Source organism: Callorhinchus milii, unplaced genomic scaffold (assembly GCF_018977255.1).
Source record: "Callorhinchus milii isolate IMCB2004 unplaced genomic scaffold, IMCB_Cmil_1.0 Scaffold893, whole genome shotgun sequence".
NCBI lineage: Eukaryota > Metazoa > Chordata > Chondrichthyes > Chimaeriformes > Callorhinchidae > Callorhinchus > Callorhinchus milii.
This window is the reverse complement of record NW_024705634.1, coordinates 17485-30102: the sequence shown is the minus strand read 5'-3', so window position 1 is coordinate 30102 and position 12618 is coordinate 17485. Positions and strand designations below refer to the sequence as shown.

The 12618-nt window shown below is 54.3% G+C and overlaps 1 protein-coding gene across 1 annotated transcript; it reads right to left on the bottom strand.

The window, feature by feature from the left end:
• Window positions 1-5075: 5075 nt before the first annotated feature.
• LOC103174121 (synaptosomal-associated protein 25) lies at window positions 5076-10982 on the bottom strand. Its single transcript, XM_042346494.1, has 7 exons — window positions 10831-10982; window positions 10111-10152; window positions 9836-9884; window positions 9034-9151; window positions 8408-8542; window positions 6341-6485; window positions 5076-5253 (listed from the first exon to the last, which is right to left on the bottom strand). Exons 1-7 carry the CDS (start codon window positions 10912-10914, stop codon window positions 5194-5196), a joined length of 633 nt encoding a protein of 210 aa, XP_042202428.1. The 5' UTR covers window positions 10915-10982; the 3' UTR covers window positions 5076-5193.
• Between the last annotated feature and the right edge of the window lie 1636 nt (window positions 10983-12618).

The following is a 12618-nucleotide window of genomic DNA, read 5'->3' as shown; positions in this document are numbered from 1 at the left end:
AGAGGGAGAGAGAGGGAGACAGGAAGGGGGAAGGGAGAGAGAGAGAGGGAAAGTCTTTAATCCCAGACAGAAATGGGAATTTTTTTCATTGTCGACAATTTATGATCCCGGGAAAACCCCAGGAACGGTTAGGGCCGGAGCCGGAAAAGCCGGGAATGTTTTCCCTCATTTCGTTTTCCTGGGAAGAGCGGCTTTGAACAACTCATAGAGAGAGAGGCAAGTGCCTGGAAAAGGGAGAGAGAGAAGGTGTCAGCGGAGAGTCAGAAAGAAAGAGACAAAGAGAGACAGAGAACGTCAGTGAATGTTTGTATATGCGTGTGGGTGGGTGTGGGTGGGTGGGTGTGGGTGGGTGCGTGTGGGTGGGTGCATGTGTGTGGATAGGTGAGTGCGTGTGGGTGGGTGCGTGTGGGTGTGTGTGGGTGTGTGTGTGGGTGTTCTGTGACGACTCTTCGAATAGAGCAATTAATGTCAGTCCCACTCCCCGGCCCTTTCCCCATAACCCTACAAACCCGTCCTCCTCAAATACCTGACATTACTTTGCTCTTTTCAAAGAGCCGCACAGACTCCATGGGCCGAATGGCCTCTTTTTGTGCTGTACGATTCTATGATTCTGTGATTCTATGATTATTATTATAGGGGCCCATGGAATTGGGGGGAGCATATTAACGTGGATTGGGGAATGGTTAACGGGAAGGAAACAAAGAGTAGGAATAAACGGGTCCTTTTCATATTGGAGGGATGTGACTAGTGGAGTGCCACAAGGATCAGTCCTCGGGCCTCAGCTATTTACCATCTACATCAACGATAGAGATGAGGACATCAAAGTTAATATATCTGAATTCACGGATGACACAAAACTAGGAGTAAGTGTCAACAATGTCAACACAGAGGATGACATTAAAAAAATGCAGCGCAACATAGATAGGTGAGGTGATTGGGCCGGTGGGTGGGACATGAACTATAATGTAGGGAAGTGCGAAGTCATCCGCCTCGGGAGCAAAAGCAGTAGAGCGGGTTATTTTTTAGAAGGGGAGAGATTTGAATGTGTTGGCGTCCAGAGCGATGTCCTTGTACACCAGTTACAGGAAGTTATTCTGCAGGTGCAGCAGCGATTAGGAAGGGGAACGGTATGTTAGAGTTCATTATGAAAGGATTAGAGAATAAGAGTAGGGAAGTCTCACTGCAACTGTATAGGGCCCTGTGAGACCACACCTGGAATACTGTGGGCAGTTTTGGTTCCTTATTTAAGGAAGGATGAACTTCCCTTGGAGGGGGCGCAGCGTAGATTTACTGGGTTAGTGCCAGGGATGGAGGGGATGAGTTACGAGGATAGGCTGACCAATTTGGGCCTATATTCTCTAGAATATAGAAGAATTAGAGGGGATCTTATAGAAACCTATAGGATCATCAAAGGGCATAGAGTAGATAGTGGGAGATTGTTTCCCCGTTTGGAGAAACTAAAACCAGAGGTCACAACCTTAAAATCAGAGGCAGCCCTTTCGCACTGAGTTGAGGAAGAACTTCTTCACTCAAAGGGCAGTGAATGTATGGAACTCACTACCTCAAAGGGCTGTTGACGCTCAGACCTTGAACATATTCAAGACTGAGATAGATTTCTTATTGCAAAAGGTATTAAGGGATATGGGGATAAGGCAGCGTCAGGTTATTAGCTGGAGTTAGATTAGAAGATCAGCCATGATTGAATAGGGCGGGGCAGAGGTTCGAAGGGCCGAATGGCCTCCTCCTGCTCCTACATGTTATGTTATGTTATGTTAAGACCTCTATCAGTTCTCCTCTTAACCTTCTCTGCTCCAATGAGAATAATCCCGGCCTCTCCAGCCTTTCCTCATCATCAAAGTCCCTCATTCCTGGTACCATCCTCATAAATCTCCTCTGTACCCTTTCCAATGCCTTAACATCCTCCCTATAGTGCAGTGCCCAGAACTGGGGCAGTATTCTAACTGAGGCCTAACCAGTGTTTATATGGGTTAATCATCACCTCCTGACTCTTGTAGATTGTATTACCGCCTATATTGCCCCTCATTCTTTCTACCAAAATGTATTACCTGCATTTCTCCACATTGAAACTCCTCTGCCATGTGTCGCCCATTTTACCATCTGTCTATGTCTTCCTGCAGTCGACTCCTATCCTTCTCACTGTTTACCGCCCTACCCAACCTTGTGTCGTCCGCAAACTTGGAGATGGTACTGGCTATACCCAAGTCCAGATCATTTATGTATATTAAGAAGAGCAGTGGTCCTAATACCAATCCCTGGGGGACACCACTGTACACTTCCCTCCAGTCAGAAAAGCAGCCGTTCACCACAACTCTCTGCTCTCTGTCTCCCAGTGAGTTCTGGATCCGCTGCCACTGTCCCTTTTATACCAACGGCTTCTATCTTTCTTACAAGTCTTTCATGTGACACTTTGTCAAATGCCTTTTGAAACGACATCAACTTCACTGCCTTTATCCCCTCTCCGTTACCTCATCGAACAATTCTATTAGATTTGTCGGACAAGATTTGCCTTTAACAAATCCGTGTTGGCTGTCCCTAATTAACCCATATTCTTCTAAGTGAAGATTTATTCTGTCCCGGAGTATAGTCTCCAGGAGTTTCCCCACTACTGATGTCAGGGACTGGCCTGGAGGTCCCAGGTTTGTCCTTCTGCCCCTTTTTGTACAGAGGAGTCACATTGGCCACTCTCCAGTCCTCGGGCACCACTCCTGTGTCCAACGAAGATTGAAAAATTGTAGCCAAAGCCTCCGCTATTTGTACCCGTACCTCCCATAGTAACCTCGACTGCGTCCCGTCCGGACCGGGCAACTTATCACCTTCAGCCCAGATAACCTTTCCAGTACTTCCTCTCTGTTTATACTTATCCTCTCCGTTTCCTCTGCCCTCTCCTCCGATACTGCGGCATTTGGTGCATCCACTTCTTTTGTGAAGACAGATGCAAAGCACTCATTCAGCACATCAGCCGTGGCCTCCGCCTCCACAGGAAGATTTCCCCCTCGGTCCTTACTTGGCCCCACCCTACCTTTGATGAGCCTTTTTTTTTCTTGATACGTTTGTGAAATATTTTAGGGTTCCCTTTAATGTCAGTCGCTAACCTTTTCTCGTATAATCTTTTTTCCGCTCTCATTTCCTTTTTCAAAGCCTGGCATCCGACCCCAGTTCCTCATCACGTCGCCGTGACTTCTCAAAGCGCTTCACAGGACATGCTGTAAAAGTGTAGTGACTGTGTGTGTTTTGTGGGCGAAACGCGGCAGCCAAATACGCCCACCGACGACCCCGCAAACAGTCGTCAAGTGACCGAGCGATTTTATTTGTGGGGTTTGTCGACCAGGACACAGGGAGAGAGAAACTCTCCCCCACCCCCCTCACCACCACCCACCCCCCACCACCTCACCTGACAGCGCTGTGGGGGGAGATCTTCAACGTCCGCCTGAACAGGGCTCAGACGGGGAGTGAGTGAGGTTTAACGTCTCATCCGAAGGCGGCGTCTCTGACAATGTGTCGCTCGCTCTCTCTCTCTCTCTCTCTCTCTCGATGGCTGAGCTGTGTGTGGGTTTAGTTGGTTAGACTCCAGCAGTTACCCCAACGCACACTCTGGGCTCCCCCCCCCACCCCCCCGTCTGTCGGGGTCAGACGCACAGGGAAACCCATGCATGCGCTCTCTCGCTCTCTCTCCCTTGAGGGACGCCCCTGGCTTACTTAATTCCAGAGAGTATTAGGCGCAGGTTGGGCGAGAGCCAAGGCTTGTGGGGGGTGGGGGGGGGGGGAGCCCAGAGTGTGCGTTGGGGTAATTGTTGGGGTCTAACCAACTCAACCCACACAGAGCTCGGCCATCGAGAGAGAGAGAGAGAGCGCTGTCCGGCCGAGCTTTCCCGCTGCGTGTCCCGCTCGGAACCCCCTCCCCGTTAGTTAGTTGGGGCTTTGGCTGTGGGGGTAACAGGAGCTGAGGGGGAGGATTCCCGGCCCCCAGGGACTGGTCGGCCCTTCCAGGTGCTGCCGATGAGCCGGGCCGGGCTGGGCTGCCATCAGCAGTGAGTGCCCCGGGACCCCGCGGCCCCTCCCGGCTCAGGAACCGGGACGAGAGACCGGCACAGAGGGGGTGGGGGGTGCGGTTGGGGGATGATCGGAGGGTTAGGGGGTTAATGGGGTGGTTGGGGGTAATGGGGGGGAATCGTCAGTGATTTCCTCAGATTATTTTCTTGTTGGAAAGAAACACAAAGACTTTGTTGTAGTTTTTTTCAAGACATTTTACTGGGGTCAGTTTTGAAAATCAAACACATATCTCTCTCTCTGTTTTTTTCTCTCTCTTTCTCTCAGATTTTTTTCCTCTTTTCTCCTCTTTCTCTCTCTTTCTTCCGTTCTTTAGTTCTCTCTCTCTCTCTCTCTCTTCCTCTCTTTTTCTCTCTCTGCCTCTTTCTCTGTGTTTTTTTTCTTTCTTTCTCTCTTTCTCTGTTAGTTTGTTCTTTATTTTTCTCTCTCTCTCTCTCTCTCTCTTTCCATTTAATCGTCCAGACATCTCGAAATGCTTCCCAGACGTGAGGTGTAGTGACTGTGTGTGTGTGTGCGCGCGCGCGCGTTTGCGATTCCGAGATGCAACGTAGGGGGTGGGGTGGGGGGTAACTGGGGAGGGGGGTGCGGGGACGGGGGAGAGTGCGGGGGTGTGGGTTGAGGGTGGGGTGAGCCGAGCAGAACGAACAACAACAACCACTTAACATTTACACAGCACTTTTTTTGGTCGTCTCGAGATGTCTCCCACTGAGGGAGGAGGAGGGGGTGGGGGGGGAATGTGTGTGTGGGGGGGTGGGGGGTTTTGGGGGAAATGGGGTTACATGCAACAAGCCCGAGTTAAAGGTGCGGGGACGGGTTGGGGTCAACGAGGAGCTTGAAATCGATGCGCTTTGCGAAGGGCGTGACTTTGCCTTTAACTCGTCTCTCGGTCACGGCCCAAAAATAATAATCGATAAATCTTATCAAAAATAAATAAGCTTCGAATATATCGACTGTTCACAAGCGGAGGGCGGGGGCCGGGGGCCAGGTGGGCGGAGTGGGGGGGAGGGGGGGGGGGCCGTGGTTCGTGATCGTAGCGAGCGGGAGAGCGAGATCTCCGGGCGGAGGGCAGGGCAGGGGCGGCGGTGAGAGGGGGTGTCAGGGTTGAGCGAGGGGTGTGTGAGGGTCTCACAGCATTTTGGTGGCGTGCTTGTTAGCTTCATCGATGCGGACTTTGTTCATGTCGCCCTGGAACAGATGAGAGAGAGAGAGAGAGAGAGTCAGCGAGCGAGCGAGTTTGTGTGAGGGTGTGTGTGAGGGTGTGTGTGTGAGGGTGTATGGGGTGAGGGTGTGTGAGTGTGTTATGTGTGTGTGTGTGTGAGTGTGTGTTCTGTGTGTCAGTGTCCTTGCATTTGATACAGCGCCTTATCACGTCTCAAAGCGCTTCACAAAATACACTGTTAAGTGTAGTGACTGTCTATTTTGTGGACGAAACGGCTGCAGCCGATCGCACCCGGCGACGTCCCCACAAACAGCCGTGGATTGAGTGACCGAATTATTATCGTTTCGAAGGGATTATTCCCCCCGGAAAGTGATCCCCAATTGACTAACAAGTGGATTCCCACTGACTGCCGGGAAAGACAGGGTGTGTCTGTCTGTCTGTGTGTGTGTGTGTGTGTCTGTGGGGGGAGTAAGGAAACTTGCCTAACGTTTCACCCTGACCTGACCCGCCCAGGAATCGAACCTGTGTCCTCTCTCTGGCTGGCGAGGCGAGGGGTCTAACCCCTGAGCTACAGGGGCTGTGGGGTGCGAGGCGAGGGGTCTAACCCCTGAGCTACAGGGGCTGTTGGGGTGCGAGGCGAGGGGTCTAACCCCTGAGCTACAGGGGCTGTGGGGTGCGAGGCGAGGGGTCTAACCCCTGAGCTACAGGGGCTGTGGGGTGCGAGGCGAGGGGTCTAACCCCTGAGCTACAGGGGCTGTGGGGTGCGAGGGAGGGGTCTAACCCCTGAGCTACAGGGACTGTGGGGTGCGAGGCGAGGGGTCTAACCCCTGAGCTACAGGGGCTGTTGGGGTGCGAGGCGAGGGGTCTAACCCCTGAGCTACAGGGGCTGTGGGGTGGGGGCGAGGGGTCTAACCCCTGAGCTACAGGGACTGTGGGGTGCGAGGCGAGGGGTCTAACCCCTGAGCTACAGGGGCTGTGGGGTGGGGGGCGAGGGGTCTAACCCCTGAGCTACAGGGACTGTGGGGTGCGAGGCGAGGGGTCTAACCCCTGAGCTACAGGGGCTGTGGGGTGCGAGGCGAGGGGTCTAACCCCTGAGCTACAGAGATGTCTCACCTTGGTCGCGATCCTGTCGATCTGGGCGTTCTGGGAGCTGATCTCGTTGCCCATGTCCAGGGCCATGTGTCTCAGGTTCCCGATGATGCTGCCAACCTGCTCCAAGTTCTCCTCCATCTCGTTCTCCCGGGTGTCATCTGTCACTCTGCAAACAGGACGGGGAGAGAGAGAGGGGGGGGGAGGTCACTCACTCACACACACACACACACATACATACACACATAGACATAACACACACAGATACATATACACACACACAGACGCACACACACAGATAGATACACACACACAGACATACACACACAGAGATACAGACACACAGACACACACACAGATACATATACACAGACAGATGCACACACACAACAACAAGAAGATTCCATTTATAGAGCGCCTTTCACGTCGGGAGGACGTCCCAAGGCGCTGTACAGTTGGGTCAGGACCCGAGCATTGGGGGGGAGATGGTCAGGGTGAAGGGAGGGAAGGGAGGGGGCGAGGAGGGGGGAAATGGTCAGGGGGAGGGGAGGGAAGGGAGGGGTCGAGGAGGGGGGAAATGGTCAGGGTGAGGGGAGGGAAGGGAGGGAGCGAGGAGGGGGTAGAGACTCGAGAGCGGAGCTGAAGGCTGAAGGTCAAAGAGAAAGGTCTTGAGACCGGCCTTGAAGGAGGAAAGGGAGGAAGCGGCGAAGGCACTGGGGATGGAGTACGTGGGGGGATAGTAGGTCAGAGAGGTAGGAGGGAGCGAGGCTGTGAATGGCCTTGTAGGTGAGGATGAGGATCTTGAGTTCGATCCTCTGGGGGATGGGGAGCAGTGGAGGCGAGCGAGGGCGAGGGTGAGGGTGGGAGTGAGGGCGAGGGTGAGGGCGAGGGTGGGAGTGATGTGGTCTCAGTGTCTGGTGCGGGACAGTACACGAGCTGCAGAGTTCTGAATGACCTGCAGTGTGGAGGGAGGGCCGGGAAGGCCGACGAGGAGAGGGTTCCCGTAGTCCAGCCTTGAGGTGATAAAGGTGTGGACCAGAGTTTCAGCCGTGTGAGGGGTGAGGTAGTGCCGTGGTCTGGTGATGTTCCGGAGGTGATGGAAGGCGGTGCCAGTTGTGCGGATATGAGGGAGAAAGGACAGCTCAGGGTCGAGGGGAACCCCGAGGTTCCTGATGGCTTTGAGAGGTGGAGAGTGCGGAGCTGATGCTGTCAGCGCCTGAGGTGCGGAGGCGCTGACGTGAGCCAATCAGGAGGGCCTCAGTTTTGCGCACGTTGAGCTGAAGAAAGTTGTCTCTCGTCCAGGACTCGATGTCGGACATACAGCTGTCAGGACATCGGGGTCGTGGAGTTGAGGGTAGAGGAGGAAAGGTAGAGTTGGGTGTCATCCGCATACATGTGGGAGTTAACCCCATGTCTGCGGATGATGTCACCACAGGGGGAGCATATAGAGGGTGAAGAGGAGGGGACCGAGGACAGAGCCCTGAGGGACAGCGCACGAGACAGTGCGGGGGGTGGAGGAGAAACCATTCGTGGAACAAGTGAAGACGGTGGGAGCCATTGTGGAAACAAAGTGAAGACGGTGGGAGAGGTACGACCTAAACCACTCAAGGACAGGGCCTTGAAGGTTGAGGTGGGAGGACAAGCGGTGGAGGAGGATAGAGTGGTCGACCGTATCGAATGCTGCCGATAGGTCGAGGAGGACGAGGAGGCAGAGGGAGCCCTGGTCACAGATGGTCAGGATATCATTGGTGACCTTGACCAGGGCAGTTTCTGTGCTATGGGCAGCGCCGAAACCCGACTGAAGGGGTTCAAGTAATGAATGGGTGGAGAGGAAAGAGCGCAGCTGGGAGGCCACAACTCGTTCCAGGACCTTGGGCAGGAAGGGGAGGTTGGAGATGGGCCGGAGATTGATAGCTGCGACGCATCAAGGGAGGGGTTTTTCAAGGTGGGAGTGATGGTGGCAGTTTTTAAGGGAATGGGAACAGAGCCAGAGGGGAGGGACAGGTTGACGCCACACACATACGTACACACACACAGACACACACAGAGATACATACAGACACACAGACACACACAGACACAGACACACACCGTCGGATGTGACCACCGCTCATTGCCATCTGCTCTCGATCATCGACCACCCGTGCGGGTTGGCTGGAAACCACCCCATCCTGATTGTTGCCCCAAACTTTCTTGTACGCTCCCCCGGCCTCAAAGTTCTTTAACCTGCGGCCAAACAGAGACAGCGTCAGTCACCTTCCTCCTCCTCCTCCTCCTCCTCCTCCTCCTCCTCCATCATCATCACCATCAACCCCCCCCATCAGTAAGATTAATATTAATAATACAGTAATAATAATATTAATCATGATATTAATAACAGTAATAATCCCGGCATTTGACCCGGCGCCTGATCACGTCGTCGAGACGTCTCAAAGCGCTTCACAGGACACACTGTAAAGTGTGGTGACTGTTCGCTTTTCACGTCGGGGGGGATGCCCCAAGGCAAAACACGGCAGCGAATTGCGCTCAGCGACGTCCCCACAAACAGCCGTGGAGTGATGATATTGATTGCGATATTAACGACGAGTTAGATAATAATGCGAATAATAACAGCACAGACCAACACCAGCCCTCCCCACAGACACCCACACACACGCACGCCCCCCCACACACGCGGACACACACATGGCCCCCCCCCCACACACACACAGACCTACTTGCTACAGGGACAGGAGCACAGGCCACAGCACTTTCCCATGTCCGACAGATTTTTCTCAGCTTCCTTCATGTCCTTGTTGATCTGGTCCATTCCCTCCTCGATCCTCTCCAGTTGCTCTGAGACACAGAGACGATGTCCGGTCAATATTCCTCAGGCCCCTCACCCCCATATCAGGGGGCATTTAGGGGGAAAATTGGGGCAATGAGAGACGCTCAAACACACCCCCCAACACTATCCCCCCCCCCATACACACACACACTTCTGCCCCTGCAGGGAGGGAGAGAAGAGAGGAAAGGAAGGGAGAGAGGGATAGGGAAGGAAGAGGGAGGAAAAGAGGGGGAATGTATATTTTGGTAGCTGGAAACAGGGGCCATCCAGTCCATTCAGCGTGTTCTCCATCCTATTACATCAGGTGGTCCAACTGGCGGCCCACGGGCCGCATCCGGCCCTCGGACCAGTTTCTTTCACCTCCCCCCACCACCACACACACATACACAGCCCCCCCTATATATACACACATTCACACACAGAGTGTGTGTTGGGGTAACTGTTGGGGTCTAACCAACTAAACCCACACACAGCTCAGCCATCGAGAGAGAGAGAGAGAGAGAGAGGGAGCGCTGTCTGGCCGAGCTTTCCCGCTGCGTGTCCCGCTCGGACCCCCCTCCCCGTTAGTTAGTCGGAGCTTTGGCTGTGGGGTTAACGGGGGCTGAGGGGGAGGATTCCCCGCCCCCAGTGACTGGTCGGCCCTTCCAGGTCCTGCCGATGAACCAGGAATATTTCCCCCCGAATCCGCTCACCTCCTTGTTCATCCAACATGACCAGAGTTCGGATCCCGGCATCTTTGCTCTGTTCGGGAAAACAGGAAGGAAAGGGTGAGGAGCGGGGAATGGGGAAGCCACAATTCCCCACATGTCGTTACCCCTTCCCCCAAATCACCCCCACATTCCCCTTCCCCCAAATCCCCCCCACATTCCCCTTCACTGGTTTCACACTCACACAGACACACACACAGGAGACGAGAGAGAGAGAGAGAGAGAGAGGGTCTGAGCCACACAGGTTGACATTAACTCACCTCATCCATAAGCTGTAGCATACGCCTTGTGCTCTCGAGAGACTGGAGGGGAGAGAGAGAGAGAGAGAGAGAGACGTGGGGGGAGAGAGATAGGGAGAGTGAGAGCGAGAATGAGGGGTAAGAAGGAGAGGGAGAGAGAGAAAGGGTGTAGAAGAGGGGGAAAAGGGAGAGGAGGAGAGAGAGAGAGAGAGAGGGGGAGGAAAATAAATCGAGACGTTAGTTTCTTTTGAGCCGACCTATTTAATCAAACGCATCAACAACAATTTGCACTTTCCCCCCGTTTTCACGTCAAGTGTAGTGACTGTGTGTTTTGTGGGGGGAGGTGCTCGTGGCTCGGACTCTTGCGTCCCCCTCTCCCTCCCGTGTCTCGGACCCTCGTGGTGCGTGTGATCGTGCGCGAGTGTGTGTGAGCGATTGAGTATGTGTGTCTGTCACTGTGTGTGTGTGCGGTGAGTGTGCGGTGAGTGTGTGCGGTGTGTGTGTGTGTGGCGTACGCTTGTGCGTAGGGTGCGTGTGTATGATGTGCGTATGAGTGTGTGCCGTGTGCAAATGGTGTATGCGTGTGTGTATGGTGTGCGCCCGCGCGCCGCGTGTATGCTGTGTGTGCGGTGTGCATGGTGGGCGTGTATGGTATGTGTGCGTGTGCGCGAGTGTGTGCGCGCTGTGCGTGCGTGTGCTGCGCTGTGCGTGTGTGTGTGTGTGTGCACGCGAGACTCTCACCTCGTCTGTGACCTGGTCTGCGCATCGCTGCAGTTCATCTTGTTCTGTGGGGACAGGAATCTCCCCGTTCACGGCCACACTCATCCCGGCCCCGTCACCGGCTCACACACCACTGGCTGCACTGGGGCTCGGGCTGCACCGGGGCTCGGGCTGCACCGGGGCTCGGGCTGCACTGGGGCTCGGGCTGCACCGGGGCTCGGGCTGCACCGGGGCTCGGGCTGCACCGGGGCTCGGGCTGCACTGGGGCTCGGGCTGCACTGGGGCGACGACGAAGCAATCGCAACGAGACTCTGTAACACACAAGCGAAGAGAAGATAAGAGCACGTCTGCCCCCCCCCCCCCCCCCCACTCCCCCCGGCTGTTGGCTTGTGACGTGTGGTCGGGCGCCATCGGCCGCCGGGTTTCGCCCCCACCCCCAAAGAACACGCACAGTCACTCCGCGCGGCCGCGGGTCCCGCAAAGCACTTTCCAGGCGACTCGAAGACGATGTGTTGTCGTGTGAGAGAGAGAGAGAGAGAGAGAGACACAGCATCGCTCTGTTTGTCTCTGCCATTGTGTGGGGGGAGGGGGGAGAAAGAGAGGGGAGGAGGGGGGAGAGGGGGGGACGGGGAGGAGAGAGAGGAGGGGGACGGGATGGGGTGGGGGGGGGACCTGGACAGGGTTACTGTCGCCGTATATTCTTCAGTAACAAGACTGCAGGGAAACGTGAACCAGTGACGGTCTCTCTCTCTCTCGCTCTCTCCTTTTCCTTCTCTCCCTATCGTCTCTTCCTCGCCCACTCCCCTTCTCACCCCCTCTCCCTCTCGCCTTCCCTCTCTCTCTGCCCTACTCTCCTTCCCCCTCTCTCTCCCTCTCTCTCTCTCTCTCTCCCCCTCTCTCTCTCTCTCTCTCTCTCGCCCTCTCTCTCTCTGATCATTGCTCAGACCCAGTGAAAGGCTCTGATTTATCGCATTAACAAACTGCCCGAAGCTAAACCCACACACACAGACACCAGGAACATCTCCCACACACAGACAGACACACACAGACAGACACAGACACACACACACACACAGATACTCACACACAGATACTCACACACAGACACATACACAAGGACACAGACACCAGGAACATCTCCCACACACAGACAGACACACACAGACAGACACAGACACACACACACACACACACACACAGATACTCACACACAGACACATACACAAGGACACAGACACCAGGAACATCTCCCACACACAGACAGACACAGACACACACACACACACACAGATACTCACACACAAACACAGACACACATAAACACAGACACACACAGACACATACACACACAGACACACACACAGACACACACACAGACACACATACATAGACACACAGACATTCACACATACACAGACAGAGACACACACAGACACACACACAGATACATACACACAGACACACACAGACAGACATACATAGACACACAGACACAGTGCAGAAGGAGACGCAGTCTGGAGGGGGGGAGACAGTGAGAGCAGTTTGCGGCAAAATCATAGACAGAGAGAATATAACCTGAGCTTCACTGACATCCTGTGTGTGTGTGTGTGTGTGTGTGTGTCTCTCTCTCCGTGTCTGTGTGTGTGTGTATCTTTGTGTATGTGTGTCTGTGTGTGTATTTCTTTTGGTGACTGTGTGTGTTTGTGTCTGTGTTTAGGTGTCTGTGTGTGTGGGTGTGTGTTTCTGTGGGTGTCTGTGTGTGTTTCTGTGGGTGTCTGTGTGTACGTGTGTCTGTGTGTGTGTTTCTGT

Coding starts and splice junctions, on each gene's coding strand:
- LOC103174121 (XM_042346494.1), bottom strand. CDS start 10,914: ATGAGTGTGGCCGTGAACGGGGAGATTCCTGTCCCCACAGAACAAGAT. Junction 10,153..10,830: donor CAGACCAGGTCACAGACGAG/GTGAGAGTCTCG, acceptor TCTCCCCTCCAG/TCTCTCGAGAGCACAAGGCG. Junction 9,152..9,835: donor CATGTTGGATGAACAAGGAG/GTGAGCGGATTC, acceptor TCTGTGTCTCAG/AGCAACTGGAGAGGATCGAG.